This window comes from Electrona antarctica (assembly GCF_951216825.1).
Source record: "Electrona antarctica genome assembly, chromosome: 5".
In the NCBI taxonomy this organism is placed as follows: domain Eukaryota; kingdom Metazoa; phylum Chordata; class Actinopteri; order Myctophiformes; family Myctophidae; genus Electrona; species Electrona antarctica.
In genome coordinates this window covers 44,703,095-44,722,436 of record NC_136810.1, presented here as the reverse complement: position 1 = coordinate 44,722,436, position 19,342 = coordinate 44,703,095, and the positions used below count along the sequence as shown (strand labels likewise).

General features: G+C 43.3%; 1 protein-coding gene and 1 pseudogene across 2 annotated transcripts; one reads left to right on the top strand and one right to left on the bottom strand.

Moving 5' to 3' along the window:
* Positions 1-2,004: 2,004 nt before the first annotated feature.
* On the bottom strand, positions 2,005-6,895 carry LOC306923848 (olfactomedin-4-like). Its single transcript, XM_079502193.1, has 7 exons — positions 6,828-6,895; positions 6,320-6,442; positions 4,966-5,184; positions 4,403-4,556; positions 3,489-3,710; positions 3,222-3,390; positions 2,005-3,039 (listed from the first exon to the last, which is right to left on the bottom strand). Exons 1-7 carry the CDS (start codon positions 6,870-6,872, stop codon positions 2,598-2,600), a joined length of 1,374 nt encoding a protein of 457 aa, XP_079358319.1. The 5' UTR covers positions 6,873-6,895; the 3' UTR covers positions 2,005-2,597.
* A 3,557-nt stretch (positions 6,896-10,452) lies between these two features.
* On the top strand, positions 10,453-19,073 carry LOC306924002 (olfactomedin-4-like; annotated as a pseudogene). Its single transcript, XR_013792513.1, has 5 exons — positions 10,453-10,587; positions 10,952-11,128; positions 13,577-13,709; positions 14,302-15,142; positions 19,003-19,073. The product of XR_013792513.1 is annotated as an olfactomedin-4-like (transcript).
* Positions 19,074-19,342: the final 269 nt, after the last annotated feature.

Below are 19,342 nucleotides of genomic sequence, written 5' to 3'. Positions count from 1 at the left end.
GGGGTCAGGACAACTAGGCCTTTTCGTGGAGGGGTCAGAATAAAATTTGGACTTACAGTAAACTGTTATTCGTCTATAGTACAATTAACGTTCCAATTTTGGAGCTCTGGCTCATGGACTAAGAACCAAAAAGAACTGAACTGGTGGAAAAGGGTCAGAGAGAGAGAGATTCTGAACACCACTTGAAGACGAGCCATATATATAAATGAATGAATGTTCACTCGCTGTGATGATAATGGCAGGAATGTGAATTTGCTGAGGGTTAAGAGATGAACTGCTGTTTTGTGTTACATTTTAGGAATCTATTAAAATGTTGGAAACCCACCCTGGAAGAGTGTAAAATAATGGTGGAGATAGATAAAAGGATGGAGTTTAAGAGGATATTGGATGAAGTGGCCCAGACACCAATTGTTTTGCCTGTTTGAATAATGTTTAACCCATTTAGACCTGAGCTCGATTCTACAAAATGTCTTCTACATCCTGACAGTTTTCTGAAAAAGCTATGTTTCTATGTCAGTCGTTTTTTTAAATAGCAGACCTACAAGCTCGTAGCGCGCCACTTGGTGGCGCGCTACGAGCTTGTAGATCTGCTATTTTTCAATAGCTAAAGCATAACATAATGCTAACACCAAAAGGGGTTCCCGCCCCAAAATGGGTTCATTTATACGTGGCTGCATGCCGGTGCCGTTGCGCAACCACAGCGTGTTGTGAGTGAGCTTGTAGATCAGTTATTTCCGGCGCACAACATCAACATGCAACCAAGTATAATACCAGGCTTTAGTATATAAAGCCTGATATATAGTAGTATGTGAGTATCATTGAGCGTCATTATGGTGTTTTCTATTCCCTTCGTTGGGCTATTTTTCCTCATCCAGATTTTGGTTTCCTCTCCTACAACATTCCTACCTGTACTGCAGGGGGGGCTCCTGAATGTATTTTGTCCCTTTGAAGTGCTGTGCGTTGATGTCAACGTGTCCCCCACGCCATTATATCCTCAGATCTTCTCACAAACGTCTGGCGCCCCGAGAATTCTTATCTTTTGAACCCTAACCATCTCCCATGATAGAACCCATGAGATCCTCCCTGGTTGTTGTCGAAGTCTATTCCATTACACACAGTTGACACATAAACACCTTTGGGTTGTGGACTGCTGAAATGGAACTAGGTTTCCAGAATTCTGCTCCCAGTATAAGTCTAGCCTCGGTCCCAGGCTTACTCATCTGCCAAGAGAAAAGCCTGGTCACAACCTAAGGCAGAAACACGATCGGCGTAAGTGTCGGTCCGGAACATCCGTCAGATGTATTTCCCCCGGATACAATATTTTCCCGACCAATCACAACACTTGTTTCATTCACGGATAATGTAAATTTGATTTGTAAAGCATTAACGTTATTTCCTTGAGCGGTACTTCCGCCCAAATCCTGCAACTTCCGCCCAAAGAAATGATAGCCTCTACAGCGTCAGTCTTGCCCAGCGTGGTATAAGTCCATGAGTCCGAAAATGTTTGCATTGTTGTTGTCAAGAAACTCGCTTGCTTTTCGTCATTGCTGTCTGAACACTGAACAATTTACAGACTAATTGCTCCTTGCACCTGTAGATAATTTCTATTTGTAGAGCAGGCTACCCAACACTGAGCACTTGCAATTGTGACAAACTTTGTCCCCTTGCGTTCCTGTTTTTATATAGCAACAATAGGGACATCATATTGTTTCATGTGTATTATTATTATTCTTACTGCGAGCATTCTGGTTGATTTATATTGAGCAATAAGTTCTGTTCTTTTTTTCTTTTCTTTTCTTCTTTGGATTGTTTGATATTGTGAGTCTTCCCTTGAGCTTGTTTCTATTCACTCAAAGATAGAAGGACACTTACCTGCTTTGTCGTCATTCAGATGTGTACTGTAAAGTTTAAATATATTATAAATACATGCAGTATAAGTAAGCTATGTGTCTGTCCATGTACCGAACAAGTAATGAATAAAAAAATTAAGACTAAGTCGTTTTTTTATGTTAAATGTCTGAGAATTTTCAACACTTGTCGTCATCCATATACATACATATATACTTTTTACATGGTAAATGTGTGGATATTACTAGTGTTGTAGTCGAGTCCACCTAAAGCCAAGCGAATAGTCCGAGGGGGGACGAGTCCGAGTCTAGGCCAAGTGTGGGAGGGGCTCGAGTCCGAGTCGAGACTGACGGAAGGCGAGACGGAGATCAGATTTCTTCTCATTTGATATACAGAAAACACTGCGAGAGCAGGCAGGTGCGTCAGCTACACTCCGTTAACAAGATAGCTGTCTATTAAGCACCACTCTTATAATTTAAACGTGAATGGACTCCTCATAATATGGGTATAATTTATTTCATTGCATTGAAGTGACTCGAGTGGACTCATGGGGGAAGAGTCCCGAGTCCCTTGGTCCGAGAACGAGTCAAGACAGAGTCAAATTATGGGTGAGACGAGACAGATTTAATGAAAATGTGGACTCGAGAGTGAAGACCAGACCCGAGAGCGGACTCGAGTACTACAACACTAGCTATTACGAAAGTGACCTGTTATAATTCGATTAGGCTACTGGTGTGGTAAATATCCGGTCACTCAAACTCCACCTGGTAGGACACCATCTTCCCGTCGCCGTAAACATACAGCATGTGGTCAACGGGACTGTAGTTGAGGGACATGATGTTGGCTGACATTTTCTGCATATATATGCCAACATCATACCTCTCGAGTCCCGTCGTGGTGTCAAAAGCGTAGAAGATCTCCTCGGTGCCAGCGCTCACGTAGCGCGTGGCGTAGAGAATGCCACATGCCACGAATGTGTTGGTGACCGCTTGCTTGTAGAGTGAGGTGTGCCAGGTCTGCCCGAGCGTCGGCTCTTTGCCCAGCTCTACCTTGGACAGGATCAGGTTGCCAAAGTTCTCAGAGGTGGTGTAGATTACCCAGACGCCGCTCTCGTCGGTTGCCAGGTCCAGGTCTGTGTATGGGTAGCATACAGTGTGACCAGTGTGGCAAAAGTTACTCTTAGAGTTAAACCTATACACGAGAGAGAGAGAGAGAAAGAGATTAGTATACAAGACCCATGTTAATTTCTGACTGCATACATGGAAACTGTAAAAGTTTACCCGATCACTGATACCCTGTAAATAAATACATAAATAAATGCACACAAGATAGATAGATAGATAGATAGATAGATAGAAAAGGGAATATTTTACCTGGTGCCTTTGGGCAACTGTACAGAGGTAACACTAAGGTCTGTCAGGTTGAATCTACAGATAGCATCTTTGTTATAACAGCCATAGTACAGTGCCTCTTCATAGAGCACAGCGTTTGGGCCTTGGATGGTGTTGGTGGTGGGGTTGGAGGGGGAGATTTGTACATTGCCTGTAGGAAGAAAAACAAGAAAAAACATACTAGTAATAATAGTTTACTATGAGGAAATAAAGCCCTATTAAAAATGTACAAAAATAAAAAAGATCTACCTGGACGACTCGCTCCGACAATCAGGGCACTCAGACTGGAGAAACGGCGTACATAATGAGCAAATGCGTTGCTGGCTGTCAACATCACCAGCCAATACCAGCTCTCCTTTCCTGCTTCAGGTTTAGCATCGCGACCCCAGGCCCCATATGCGTTTGAGCCAGGCGCTACGGAGGTGATCCTGGGCCCAGTGATATTCACCATACGTCCAAGAGGGCAGTTCCCTGAGAGCACAGAGTGGGAAAAGAATGACTGGAATGGTGAGGAGAGGAGAGGAGAGGGGATGGCAGGGCAGGGCAGGGGAGGGGAGGGGAGGGGAGGGGAAGGGAAGAGCGACTTAACCTGACTCCGCCAGATGGGGCGGTATTGAGTTCACAAGTTCACAATACAGCCTCCATCTGGGATCGCTCAGGGATTGGCATAGAAACCAACCTGTGCCGAGGCGAAACAATCAGCGGCAGCTACGGGCGGGATCTTGGCGAGACCGGGTGTGACGGCAATTGTATTACACAGCTCCTTTAGAATTGGAAAATCGTCTTCTATTCTTGAAAGCAAGCGAGAAGCGATGACGTGACATGCTGTATACACATCTGACAAAATAGTTAACACTCTTATCGTCTGCGGGGGTTGTTTCCTTTCCTGCTCTTATGCGTCTTGTAGACACGTCAATGTGATTGACAGACAGTCCCATCCAATCAACCAGCCAACTAGCCTGAAAAAAAAGGGAAGGCCTTCTTCAGCGATTGGGCTACACTACAGAGATCCCTGATGGAAGTTTGTGAAACAAGTGTGAAGCAAGCATCTTCAATCTGGCGGAGTCAGGTGAAGAGCGACTGTTAAGCCAAAACTTCCACTGCAGCTCTGAGGAAGTGAAAGGGGTTGAGTAAAGTCACGTCTGGTGAAATGTGGGACATACCTTGTGGAGGCTGAGTGAGCGGGGCTGGGCGGGGCTGTCCGTTTTGGCACTGGTCCAGGTCTCTCTTCAGACGAGTATTGGCCTGGTCTCTCTTCACAACCTGCATGCTGTCATACGTTTGAAGATCTCGCATCTCCTCTTTCATCTCCTGCAGCTGTAAGACAACAGGGCTTTTATTGCGTGTCAAAACCTTTATAAAACATAATCCAATGATGGCCAAACAAAAGTATTTTTTATGGCATTAAATATATGTTATACACCTACTGAATACACTATGCATGCAGTAAGATTTTTCTTTTCGCTATATATATATATATATATATATATATAATAGTGATTTGGTCGACTACATGTATGAAATTACCATACCATTGGCTACACCAAGTTATTACAAAAAAATTAAACTCAAGGCTGCTGATCCCGACAATCTTTGCTGTGTGTCACTCCCCATCTCTCTTTCCCCCTTTTCCTGTCAGTCTTTTTTTTTGTTTTGCCTTTATTGATAGGTCAGCATCCTATCAATAAAAATATATTTTATTTTTTGTTAGGTTTTGTATATCTACCTTGCGCTCAGTGTCAGTGTTGAGGAGCTGGGAGCCCACGGTGCTGTTACTGAGCTGCTGGATGAGCTTTAAGACCTCCACCTGCTCGTTGTGGATGACCTGCAGGCTTACGGCTCCGTACAGATCCCCGTCATCCTCCCTCTCCAGCTCCCACACCATGGCCTCCAGCTGGGGCATACGGTGCTCCAGGGCAAGCAACAGAACATCTATATCCTGGAGCTGGAAAAGGCAGAGTCCACCGTTATTTATTAGCTTTTGATTGATTGATTGATTGATTGATTGATTGATTGATTGATTGCTTTATTAGTCAAAAATGTAAGCAGCACGGAGGTACAGTAAAATATTTAGGCTAAAGGAATAACAGTCTGGAAATTGTTTCTTTTGTCAGGTGAAACCTGACTAACAACAGCTCATGAAATGTACAAGACCTAGTCATACAGTCATACTGAGGACCTAGCCCTGATTGGCTGCCACACACGCTGCTGTCATGTATTGGTTACTCAGGTCACATGACCAGGAAACAGTTAACAGAAATCTTTAGAGACACCCAATGTTATGTAATGTTATGATTGAGACCAGCCGGTTTAGAGGAGCGTTCGTTATTAAATAAAGAAACCTGACAAATATCACTATGTGATAATTTCTATTTCCTAAGTATTGTGACTTTAAGTAGTCACACTGTGACTACTGTGATTCTGTGACTGTCACGGAATATTCATGTCCACTACGATCGCACCCCCGACTGTTGATAATCACTGAGCCGTGCGCTGTGCATTCGAAAATGCAATGGTTGCGGAAGTGGAACAATACAGGCCTTTTAGAAAATGTGGGAGTGGACCGGACGTCTTTGGTCATCCACAAATACAAATAGGAGAAATAAAAAAGGAAAAATGGTGGCAGTGTATGACCCTGATTTCTATGCGATCTATCTACACTTGTATTGTTTCCTGACAGATACTTTTTGAGGCCATCTATTATCTGTTACAATGTGTATCAGGATATTCATGCACAGAGGACACAGTGAGATGTACAGTATGTGTTTATCTTTGTTGATTCACACAAAACACAATATTAGTGAGCAATGCATGAATGCCAATGAATGCCAAAACCCATAGATCCAGATTATTTTCATAATATTATTTCCGGGTGTACAGCATTGTACTGTAAGTAATGCCATCCAAACTCATTCATCCGGGTTTCAAATGATAGGTACTGTACATACAAATTCACAGACATTTATTTTGAATATCATTCAGGTTTAGGGCTGTATGTAGCAGTGTGATACATTTGATTATATTAAAGCTCATTATGTCTTACTATGTTTTAAGTGTAGGTTGCTTGTTTTGACCCTTACGTTCTGTTGTTTGTATTTCTCATTGCATGTTGAGGCACTGTCCTCCACGGTCCTCAACTGATCATGAGGAAAAGGCTTCTCCAAATTCTTGAACTCGCAGACACAACCAGGGGAAGACGCACCCTATGGAATATCATGAATACATTCATTACCGTTTGCTGAAACAACATTGTGCAAATGGAAATATCTATGTATTTCAAGAGTTTAGAGAACACACAGCATTATTCTTTATTTCTATATTAGCTACCATTGTTGTCCAAATATGATTTGGTCTTAGGCCTACTCCATAAGCTGTAGGCGAAACTTCAATTTGGAGATCATAATATTTTCACTAACTGTACTGTATAATACACCACCCACACCACAGTTTGCACTAGCTATTTATTTCAGCATGCAGATATTTATATTCCCAAAAGACAGCTGGTAACTGAATGTATGTTGTTAAAAAACAATAGTATTTGGGACAACAAGTCAATAAACCCCATTCTGGTTATGTGTTGTTTCTTACCTGGTGGGCAACAATAAGCAGAGCACAAAGTTGAAGAAGCTTCATGGTGGATCGGAGAACGAAGCAAAAATGACACTTCCCCTCAGAGAGCATGTGGAATAAGACCACGAGTTGTCAGTAGCAGCAACCAAGAACGTGCACACATAGACATCAAAGGGGGCTTCAGCCCCTGCCTAACACACACACACACACACATACACACACACACACACACACACACACACACACACACAGATTAAACAGGCTATGTTACTGTACTGTAACTTTTGTTTCCCTGGCCTGTAGTAAGAAATCCTTGAAGGTTAAACTGGTATACTGTATTTAAGAAATCACAACTGTCTTAATTACTCGTTCAACTGGCCAAGCAAGAAAACAGCTCGCCCATCTGTAAAACAATGAACTGCCCTCTCCAGACCACGAATGCAGCATTTGCTGCAGCATTTGCAGCAAGAAATGCAAATGCCACTCCGTTCCATGCCAGCATTCAGGAGAATTGCTTTTTTTCCAAAGTCTCCTGAACTTGAACACAGTATTTTGCGTTGATCAAATTTGGCAGCGACTTCTATCTTCTGAACACTCCCTCCTCTGGGATCAAGTTCAGGGTCCTCTTCAATGTCATCCATGACTTTCTTTGCATGAGAGATGCACAGCAGTCTCACCAGAACCAATTCAGGGTTGATTGATTGAACATTTTATTCAAGGTATGTAGAATGGGTACATTTCAAACGAAAGCTGTCAATACAAAAACTGCTACGAGGATGAAACCGATAAGCACTAAGACTTTTCAATTCATCAGAACATTTAATATAAAGACTTATATACACTTATATAGATGAAAAACCGGAAATCATCATATATACAGTTAAAGAATGTAAAAAACTGGAAAAACATGTACAGTATATACTTTGACTTTGATTATAATACTATAATAGAATAAATAAAAAGAGTCACAATTGAGTCTCCTTGCCGGTCATGAAATTAGGACTACGACAAAATCCCCATGAATTCAAAGTTTCAAGGCGTGTGTAATTAATAAAAACATTTGGGTGAACTATATAATATAAGGTATTAAGATGGCCGTATAGAACAGTGGTTTTCAACCGTTTTCACATCAAGGCCCATTATTTATTCGGTATTGGGGCCACGGACCACCATTTGATGACATTTAGCCTCTCAGAACATAAAACTTTGAATATTTTGTATAATAATTGTGGAGACTACGTAATGCAGATGCGAGCGTAAAATGAAACCAAAATGGACCGGTTTCATTTTGTTTCATTCAAAATGAAACCAAATGGTTTAATTCAAAATTAAACCATTCAAAATGAAACCAAAATGGACCCATGCGGGTCCATTTGGTTTCATTTTACGCGCGCAAGAGTTAAAGATCTACAAGGGTCCATTTGGTTACCAACTCTCCATCATTTAGCCGAGGACCACCTGGAACCTTCTCAAGGACCACTGGTTGAGAACCACTGGCATAGAACCCCAAAATAATCATAGTTGAACTGGTGACAAGGACTTTGAAATTGTAGGCAATTAATGCATTACAACAAAACAAACCAATGAATTGAGGTATAAGTACAAATACGACCTGTTCAGATTTACTCCACTACAAGTAAAAGTAGCTCAGTCAAAATGTGTAAATGTACTTAAGTGTTCAAGAAACGTATTAAAGCAAATTTCTTATTTTTCACATGAACAAATTGCTGTAATATTTTCACAATTATTTTATAGGACCTTGGTCACCTTGTAACTCATCATTTCAGAGAAGTAACTCTGAAACCACCTGCACTGCATGATGTGCTTGCTTGTAGATTAGAACTACGTTATACATCTTAGTATAGCAGGATTATACTTTCCTTTTTTGATACAATACAGAAAAGGTTTGCACACCGAGCGGTGAGCAGAGGGGGAAGAAACAAAATCACACTCATCTCATGTGAAGTGAGGGGCACCCATGTTTGGTTGCCACATGACATCACGGTGGGCATGCTGATTTTAGGTTGCCCTTGAATAAGACAAACATTACAAGTCCATAGACTTGACACCATGGCTGTGGGCACTGTGGGCCACTCATTAAAAATAAATGATTAATACACAAAACAATTTGTATTGTTGAAGTATTTCTACCATATAACGCAACCTTCGTTCAACTTTGACCCCTCTGTCACATTAACTATTGTTTTGTGCTGCTGATGGCACAACAAATAGTGGATGGTGTGACAGAGGGGTGTTAATTTAACTGAGTACAAATGTAACCAAATGTAACATGTTTCCAAGTGTACACTTTCAGAGTTACAAAATGATAAATAAACTCTGATGATTTTACTGTACTGTATCCATTTGAATTGTCATTAAAAACTCAATATGTAATCCAAAATATTCTAACAAAAGCCACATCATTTGATTTTATACAGCCTATGTATAAATCTCTTTCAGGATTCAGAATGCAATGGATGTCCTGTATTTCATAATAAGGGAATCTACATGATATTGCTAAACTATTTCCATAGGAAGTGAGGAATCTGATCATTTCCTGTTTGTAACTCACACACAAACATTCTGCTTTATTTTTTTGTTTCACATCCACAATGACTGTTTGTGTAACTATAGATGACACAGCATAAATCACGAATATGTGTGTGTGTGTGTGTGTGTGTGTGTGTGTGTGTGTGTGTGTGTGTGTGTGTGTGTGTGTGTGTGTGTGTGCGTGCGTGCGTGCGTGCGTGCGTGCGTGCGTGCGTGCGTGCGTGCGTGCGTGCGTGCGTGCGTGCGTGCGTGCGTTTGCGCGTTAGCTTATATGTTCCTGTATTGAGAATGAGAGAGGAATGAGAAGTCACGTTTGAATGTAGTGTTGTCTTCCTCTCCTCAGATTCAGTGTGAAGTAATAATGGCTCCGATGCAGACCGTGCTCCTGCTCCTACTGATGCTCATGTCATCCCCAGTGAGTAACAACTGATATTCTAAACCCATTAAGACAAATGTCTTCTCAATCCTGTAATAGTTTTCTGGAAATATCAGCGTGCTCAAACTTTTCCATGTCAAGGACCCAAAAATTATAATGTAAATTATTTGTATATCTGCTATATTTTGAATAGCCAACGTATAAAATATGCGGTTAAAGTGGTTAAAATGATTGTGACGCTATATTAAAATAAAATGGTGCATTTATATAGCGCTTTTATCCAAGGCGCTTTACATATAGATTGTGCATTACATTCACCCATTCACAACACACATTCATACACCTATGGTGGATGAAACCATGCAAGGCACCAATCTGCACATCGGGAGCAAGCGAGTTCAGCGTCTTGCTCAACGACACACTAACTCTGGGGGAGCCTGTGATTAAACCGGGAACCTCACGGTTCCCATCCGGCTGCACTACCGGCCACTCTATCCCTGAGCCACTAAAATGTGTTTTTTTTATAGCCTACTTACTCCTTTGCTATATATTTCTTTTACGTTCGACAGTGCAGGTCCGTGGACTAATAATGCATCATAGCACACAATGTCAATATTCATGGAGTTGCTTCTTTGTACACCACAGGGAGACAGCCATGCCCAACGTGTCGATGGGCAGGAGAAGGACGGCACGTGTGTGTGTCCCGTGAACGGCAGCATGTGGATGTTCCCCGTCGCAAAGTACGAGAACGTCCAGGATCAGGTCAAGAGCTGCGAAAACTCCTTCAATACACGACAAGATAAGGTGATCAAAACCTCCTCGACCATGAACACTGATTTATATGTGGGACATGTAAGGTGCAGAAGTGATTTATTTGGTTCTTTTGTTAAAATAATGTTGAATAGCTGCTAATAGAATATGCATAGAAAATGCATCTTCGGGTCGAAATACCATTTTTTATCCAATCAGGATAGAGAACTCATACAATATAGGATAAATAAGTGATAACAAGCATTTTTCCTCTATACGTGTCCCATAACTGGGGGGGGGGGACTAGATCATATAAACGTCCCGTGGTTGCGTACCTGGTTGTGCACCCCTCACTCTGGGCAGTTAATCAACCAACCAATTATTTGGGAAGTTTCTGCTTCTGTGGCCTTTCAGACAAACCCCCTGGAGTTCACTAATTCTGTGTGTGTTCCTCCTAAGGTGAGAGTGTCCAGAGAGCGTCCTGACAGCCCGTCTCGAGCCCTTCCAGTACCTGCAGAACATGGGCCTATATTCTGCGCTGCACCTGGGCCAGCTGGGCCAGGAACTGGAGCAGTTGGAGATGGACATCAGCTCCATCCACACGGCGAAGCCCACTGACGAGACGCACAGACTCTCAGAGGAGGTACGGCAGAGCTTCGCAGAACTCAACCAAGGGTGTGGTGGAGCAATAATATAAGACAGCTATATAGCGCTGAAGTCCTGACGTCACTCGCTCATCCCCTGGTTCATGGAAGTTTTTCCTCAATTGTCTCATATAACCATTGTGGTCCAAAAATAGACAAACTGTCTCTGCGATATTGTCGGGGAGGTGTCTCTGTATCGTTTATGTCACTCATATTTGATACCGTCCGTTTCTAGCGAAAATGTAACTAATTCAGCAGCAGTAACAATAGCGTTTTCTCTCAGTCAGTTGATTCTTCATATCCATATGAGTGAAACGGGGGATGATTTGTTTATTTTTCAAACACAGTTCTTATATGAGGCGATCTAAAATCCCCCTAGGGGGATTACAATGCAAATAAAAATGTACATGAACCTGTGGATTTAACGCCCTCTACCGATATTGACGTCAGACTTCGGTGCTCTATACTAGCTGAATTAGCTTTTTATTTTTGTAATGATCAAATTGCCTGTGTAGTGTGTGAAGATTATCTAACTATAAATGCACCAAGTCTCTGTGTGTACATCTGTACGTCTGTAATCCACGTAATTCGAGAACCGTTCACCCCACGACTTCAAATTCGACACACACGTTCCACCCGATCTGACCCACGGTTGTCCAGAACCGCCCCAAAAAGTCCTGCCCGGCAGCCCGGGCTCTGGACAGGGCCCCTGCAGCCAGTGTCCATATATGGAGCTGGCCAGTTCTGATGTCCCATGTCTGCATAGACTCCATATTTGGGCATGCCTAAAGAACTCTATATATGGGCATAAAAGGGACACAGACATAACAGCTGGGTGGGGCATTCATTTCCAACTTGCATCGTTCCATGTAGGCCAGTGCCCAACGGGCACCGCTGAGGCCCCACAGGCACCGCTCTAGTGTAACAAATAAACCAGAGTCATTATTTTAAAGAGTAGTGGAAGACAATTAGCAAGCAGCAGTAGGGTTTATGTCGGTAAGGATGCAAGGAGTAGAGGTGGCAACGGCGAAGTAATATAAATACCAGGGTCAACTATACAAAGCAATTGACCTTATGCACACCGCTGCCATCTTGCCCGCAAGGTGGTAATGGTGCAATTACCCATTGACAGCCCATTCATCCAAACAGAAAAGTCCTATCTGATTGGATTAAACAACGTCAAACTCAGCAGCTGTACGAAAAGCTTGAATTATCCTCTTTTTTTCTTTTTTTTTTTATAATATTTATTTTATTTGGAAAAAGCAGTACAGTATAGACAGCATTTCTATTTATACATAGGACACAAGTGCAATTCCCAGGATTTTTTTTCCACCCCTCTTCCCTCCCTCCCCCCTCATCCCCCCTCCAAGTGGCTCCATCTCCAATGTCTCTGTATAATCCTCGCTTTCTTCAGATGGACTACATATGGCATCAAGTCAACACTTAACAGGAGCAACAGGGCAATATCACTTCAGAGTGTACATTTCAGGAGAAAAAGAAGAAAGAGTGGGCAGAAAAAGAAAAAGACAAAAAAACAACAACCAAGAAAACAAAAGTATTTACATTATTGCTGAGGGGAACAAAAACAAAACAGCTTTGGACTTCGACCATCATTTTCTATAAAGATCATAGAATTATCCTCTTTCTATCTGCAAAGTGTTTGTTTCATAAAAATCCACTGTAGACATGTTATGAGCTACTTCCTGTCTAGAAGTTCCTTGAAGATGATTATTTTTGTCAGAGTTTGGAAGCGCTCGTTATCAGTAAAGCAACCTCCTGCTCATGCCTCCTGCATGCATTATGTACAAATTCAAAACAGCTGGTATACGCATGGGCCGTTGAGTGATATTCAACGAGCGCTTCCAAACTCCAACACCAAAATCCAAAATCACCTGCAAAGAATTTCTTGATGTCTACAGTGGACTTTTATGAAACAAACACTTTGCAGATAGAAAGAGGCTAATTCAAGCTTTTCGTGCAGCTGCAATGTTGGTGAGTTTGACGTTTGGTTAATACAATCAGATAGGACTTTTCTATTTGGATGAACCGGCTGTCAATGGGAAAATGCACCATACAGTAATTACCACCTTGCTGGCAAGATGGCAGCGGTGTGCATAAGGTCAGTGGGAGAAGAGAGGTGGAGAAGAGAGTGCACTCAGCGCAGGAAGGGTGAAATGAATGGAGGACAGATTGAGATGGAAGCTGCATGCGATGGCAGTGAGACCAGCGGTGCTGTACGGATTGGTAACGGTGGCATTGACAAAAAGATAAGAGATGTGTCATAATTGAAGTGTGTGTGTGTGTGTGTGTGTGTGTGTGTGTGTGTGTGTGTGTGTGTGTGTGTGTGTGTGTGTGTGTGTGTGTGTGTGTGTGTGTGTGTGTGTGTGTGTGTGTGTGTGTGTGTGTGTGTGTACGTGCGTACGTGCGTGCGTGCGTGCGTGTGTCAGGTGGGTAAACTGCGGAACGATGTAAAGAGGATGCACCGTTCGGACAACATTAACATGAAAAGCGTCAGAGTCAAACTGCGTACTTTGAAGAACGGAGTTAATTCCTGTCGAACGATCCCCAAAGACTTCAAAAGTAAGCACACTTTTATAGTACAGGATTTTTGTGTAAGAAAATAGGAAACATCATACAATAGGCCTATATATTTGCCTCTGAGATGTAGTCGAGTAGAAGTATAAGTATTGAAAATTGTACTTAAGTACAGTACTTACTTTCAAGTTCAAGTTCAAGTTTATTGGTCAGCTTTCTGCTTCTATGGGCCAACAGCCTGGAATAAACTCCCATTACATCTTAGACAGGCACCCTCCGTAGCCATATTCAAAGCACAGCTCAAGACCAACCTTTTTACTCTTGCCTTTAGTTGAGTTTTTAAACGTGTTTGTTCTTACTGCCTTGTCTGTTTTACTGCTGTTTTATTATTATTATTATTATTATTTAAAAAAAGATTAAACAAGAGAACATGTATATGCAATGCATATGCAGTTGTTATTTAGACCAAAAGGGAATATAGGCTGAAGCCTTAGCTTATAATGCCTACCCTTTTAATATTAAATAATAATCAAGGTGAAAAAATAAACAACAAGAGCACAAAAACGAATATAATACTTCACGCCACTGCACCTGACTCTCGTAACCTCCTGGCTCCTATACCTCCCATTAACCCCAGGCTCGCAGTGCCTCAAGGGCCTCATAACCAACATCAGTGACCCCGTGGTGACCAAGATCGGCGTCTACCAGACTAGCTACCAGTCCGGCTCCTGGGGCAGAGGCCGACGGCAACAGCCCAGCAGCAGAAAAAGACACCTACTGGCTCATGCCTCTGATTAACAGCAACGCGTGGAGCAACAAACTGCGCATGTACAGGTCGCACAAAGATCTAATGGCCGAGTCCAATTACAGAGACGTCTCCTTCGCCCCGTCCTACACGCACAGCAACGCCGCCGAGGGTCCGAGCGCCGTCCTCTATGGCAACGCCCTTTACTACCACTGCTACAAGTCCGCCGACGTGTGCCGCTCCAACCTGACGGACACCACGGTGACCAGGGTGACTCTGCCCGGGACGGGCGTAGGCTTCAGCAACAAGTTTCCGTACTGTTATTACAACTGCCGAGTGTACAGCGACGTGGACGTGGAGGCAGACGAGACGGGGCTGTGGGCCATCTACGCCACGGCCGGTAACCACGGCAACCTGGTGGTGAGCCGGCTGGCCTGGGACGGGGAGAAGAAGCTCAACGTGACACACACCTGGGAGACGCAGCTGTTCAAGAAGGCGGTGAGCAGCGCCTTCATGGCCTGCGGCGTGCTGTACGCCACCCGCTACGTGAGCGAGTATCGCGAGGAGGTCTTCTATGCCTTCGACACCGCCACGGGCAAAGAGGACAGCAGCCTGGCCCTGCCCCTGGAGAAGGTGGCTCCAGGAGTGGCCAGTCTGAGCTACAATCCCACTGATAAGCGGATCTACATGTACAATGATGGCTATTTACTGGCTTACCAAGCCGAGTTCTCCAGTTCTCGCGCAACTGGGCCTACATACCAGGCCCGGCACCAGGATGAAATGACTGACGAGGACGATTTCGGTGTTTCTGGGGCAAGTAATTAGCCGATCTGCCCTTTTTGTCACACGGAGACGGCGTTTTGGGGGACTTTAACGGCTAATTTTGAAACTACCTTCCAGAGTGGGAAAGTTTGGAGACGCGACTTTCTCGTCTCCGTGTGTATAGCAAATGCCGCCTAATTTGCTGAAACGGTGATGTCATAGTCCCCTCGCCCCCTCCAAACTAACCAGTGTTAATGGTTTATTTCACCATAACCACTTACATATAAGTATCACAGCTATTTTATATTTGCACATAATGTCTATAAATCTCTTCTCCAAAAATAGCCGATCTGCAGCCGCACGCACGCAAACAGTTGCTGAGATTGAGCAGGCATGCACGAGAGAGGAGTTGTGTGTGAGGAGCTGATCACAGATAGAGGGAAAGTGTTATATTTGGCCTATTATTTATGCTATATATTATTGACCGCGACACCGCGTCTGTGTCAGTCTCACAGTCACAGAGAGAGAGAAAGAGAGAGAGAGATGCTGCGTGTTAAAAAATAGGCAATGATTAGCACTGTGCTGCCATCAGGTGTAACAGTGGCGTGCACAGACATTTAGAGGGGCAGGTGCTCAAGTTAAAAAAGGGCACCTTGTGCAGCGCGTGGAACCGGCCGGTTGCCTTAATCCATTTTGGGCGGGAACCCCTTTTTGGTGTTAGCATTATGTTATGCTTTAGCTATTGAAAAATAGCAGATCTACAAGCTCATAGCGCGCCACCGAGTGGCGCGCTACGAGCTTGTAGGTCTGCTATTTTTGCAAAATCCAAAAAAAAAGGGCTCTAGCACCCCCTAGTGTCTATCAGTGCACACCACTGAGGTGTAATCAATCTAAACAGCAATTATCTGACATTCAGAGGTGTTGCGCACCAGCGAATATATATATTTCAATCTCCAAAGTCAAACTCATAAATTCACAATGTACCATGCCGATCTGAGCGAGAGAAGGGGTGCGCACGCTCTCTCTCTCTCTCTCTCTCTCTCTCTCTCTCTCTCTCTCTCACACACTCTCTCTCTCTCTCTCTCTCTCTCTCTCACACTTACTTTGTGCTTGCTGCTGTTTTCAGAAGAATTAATCCAAGGTTTGTCATATATTATGGTTTAGTAGTTAGTAGGCATACACTTTAGCTGGTCAGTCAGTGTGTGCAGACTCAGAGAGAGAAGCAGCACTGCTCTGCTCATTAAATTGATATGACCTAGATATGTCATATGCGCATCTGATCAAGATAATTAGTTATTTGGCAACACCTGTGTGAAATACCAACGCTTTCATATAGCCTACTTTTAGAATAAGCTTTTTCTTTTTTTTGGTGGCCATCTACAGGCTGTAGATGTGTACTGCATCTTTATCTTGAAAACGGAGCAGTTTACCGGTCTTGTGTGTACAGCAAACATAATTAACATAACCGCAATGTAGACGCAGTAAAGTTTTATATCGTTCCCAAACTTAGGCGGGGAACAGCCCGCGACGTCCTCGTGTACCCAGCCTCTCAGTCATTTCATCCTGGCGCCGGGCCAATTGAGGGGTCAATTGAGATTTCTGAGGGTGCAAAAAAAAAAAAACGTTTTTTAAGAGATTAATCGGATGAGCAAGGACTCTTGGGACTGACTGGAGTCTCTCAGCTGAGCTGCCTGAGGTGTTAATGCAAATAAATAAGCCAAGCATAAGACACAGTAGTGATTTCTTTACAGGATCAAACACTGCATAAAAGGTAGACACACCAACAGCTTTCTGAAACGGGGATAGAAGTTAGAACCACATGAATCTTACCAGGATAACAATAAACGCAAATTAACTTTACACGTAATTCACCAATAGACAGTATCTATGCCTGGTATCTGTCAACTAGGCATCTTCAGCATATGAGCATAGAACGCCTTCTTGGACACTCTGCATCCAATTTAGTATCTGTAGACCTGTTGATTTATGTACTGCAGCTTATCAATGATCTCTTGCCAACCATCCATCCATCCATCCATCTTCAACCGCTTATCCGGAGTCGGGTCGTGGGGGCAACAGCTCCAGCAGAGAGCTCCAGACATCCCTCTCCAGAGCAATATTAAATTAGTAACTTCATCCTGGGGGATCCGAGGCTTTCTAAGGCCAGTTTGGAGATATAATCCATCCATCTGGTCCTTCCAGTGGGACGTGCAACAAGGACCTCCCTAGGGAGACACTCGGGAGGCATCCTAAATTCTGATAAATTACATTATAATATAAAAAAAAAAAAAATGAAGTACCTAAAAAAACTACCGGTAGGCCTATGTGCAAGAACTGAGGTGCTTGAGAACAATGGTTCTCAAGCACCTCAGCAATGGCAACAATTGTTCCTTGAGGTTGATGGTGTTCCCTAGACTTTTTTTTTTTTTTTACACTATTCCAAGTGGGGGTCCCATGCCAAATACAATACAAATATACAGTAATACAATTTGGGGGTACTTGACATGAAACTGTGTGAGAACCGTCAAATAGTTGTCAAAATCAAAGCTAAATTGAAGTTGATGTGCAAAGATATATATCCCACACAAACTCAGACACACATGTCCACAAAAAGGCATAATGATTTAAAAAAAAGCAGTGATTATCACAACACACACACAGACAGACACACACACACACACACACACACACACACACACACACACACACACACACACACACACACACACACACACACACACACACACACACACACACACAGGGACAGGCAGCTGGCACAGAAACAGTGGTTTGTGATAACTGTCGACTGTCGAGTTTGTGACAAAGTGGGTTTGGGTGAATGGGTGCAATGCTTGCTGCGTACAGTAGGAGGCTCTATAACCACACACACTGCAGGCGAGGACAGATGTTCACGGCTGCTGTGGCCTGGTTTACAGTAGCTGGCTGGCTGCCGGCTGCCTGGCAGACACACCCAGAATCCAGCTCACATAATGAAAGGCCTGCTGCTGGCTGACCCACAGCTTCAAGCCAGCTAAACATTGACTGGTTGGGCCCATGCGCAGAAAAAAAAAACGTGATAGTCTACTCTTTTACTGTGCATGTGGTCAGGCAGATTTCATGTTTCTCTCAGGGGAGGGGTGCATGGTGTCTGGGGAGGACTCACATGTTTTCTAATTATGCCCTGTGCGTGTGCGTGTGTGTGTGTGTGTGCGTGCGTGCGTGCGTGTGTGTGTGTGTGTGTGTGTGTGTCATGTCTTTCTCTCCCCGGAATCTGGCATGGCAATTTATATTTATATTTTATATGCTGTTAAAATGAATACCGTGTTTACACGTCTCCTAAAGGCATGACGAAAAAAGGGAATTTGTATTTGATGGTCACAGTATGCCCAACCCCCTCTTGCAGATGGTCTAAACTCTAAATACACATTTTTTAATTGTTTATTTTATTTTATAGGCCAGTTGGGGCGCCCATGTTTTTCTCCTTTGAAACAAAACGCTGGTGGTGTCCGAGGCTAGGACCCATGTGACGACACATACAGTATCTCAGTATACAGCTCTCTCTATCTCGATTGGGGCCAGATCAAGTCAAACCATGCAAGACTAGTCAGATCTGGCCCAGAATATCACCTGATTTCAATCAACAAATTCTGCACACTACGACAGACGTCCTTGGGTGAATCGGAGAGAGTCCGATCGAGGCCAGATCAACTTAAGTCATATCATAACTATAGTCAGATCTGGCGCAGAATACGCTATATTATTTCAAGTTGGTGAAGACATCCTGGAAATGACGTAAAGATCATCCCCATTATGTGCTGGGATCTGGTATAGTCCTGCACATGACCGGAGGAGACGAGGAGTCGGAGGACGTCATCAACGTCATGGTCTTTGGATCAAAATAGTATAGTCTCAGAAAGGCATGCGGCTTCTCTGTTAAAGTGGGTGACAATATTATCACACGAAAAGATGAAATTACCTACCTAGGTTCCATCCTGGAGGCTAATGTTTTCGGTGATAAAATGGCCACCAACGTAATAAAAAAGTCAACCAAAGAACAAGATTTCTGTACAAGATCTCATCACTGGTAAACAAAAACACCTAGACCCTAACAGGAGCCCTCGTACAAGGTTTCTTCGACTATGCATGCACCTCTTGGTACCACAGACAGCAC

Bases quoted from the DNA above. Each gene is read 5' to 3' on its own strand.
- LOC306923848 (XM_079502193.1), bottom strand. From the start codon at position 6,872: ATGAAGCTTCTTCAACTTTGTGCTCTGCTTATTGTTGCCCACCAG. The intron at 4,557-4,965 runs GTAGATATACAA...GTTGTCTTACAG, and splicing joins ACACTGACACTGAGCGCAAG to CTGCAGGAGATGAAAGAGGA. The intron at 3,711-4,402 runs GTATGTCCCACA...CTGTGCTCTCAG, and splicing joins GCTCACTCAGCCTCCACAAG to GGAACTGCCCTCTTGGACGT.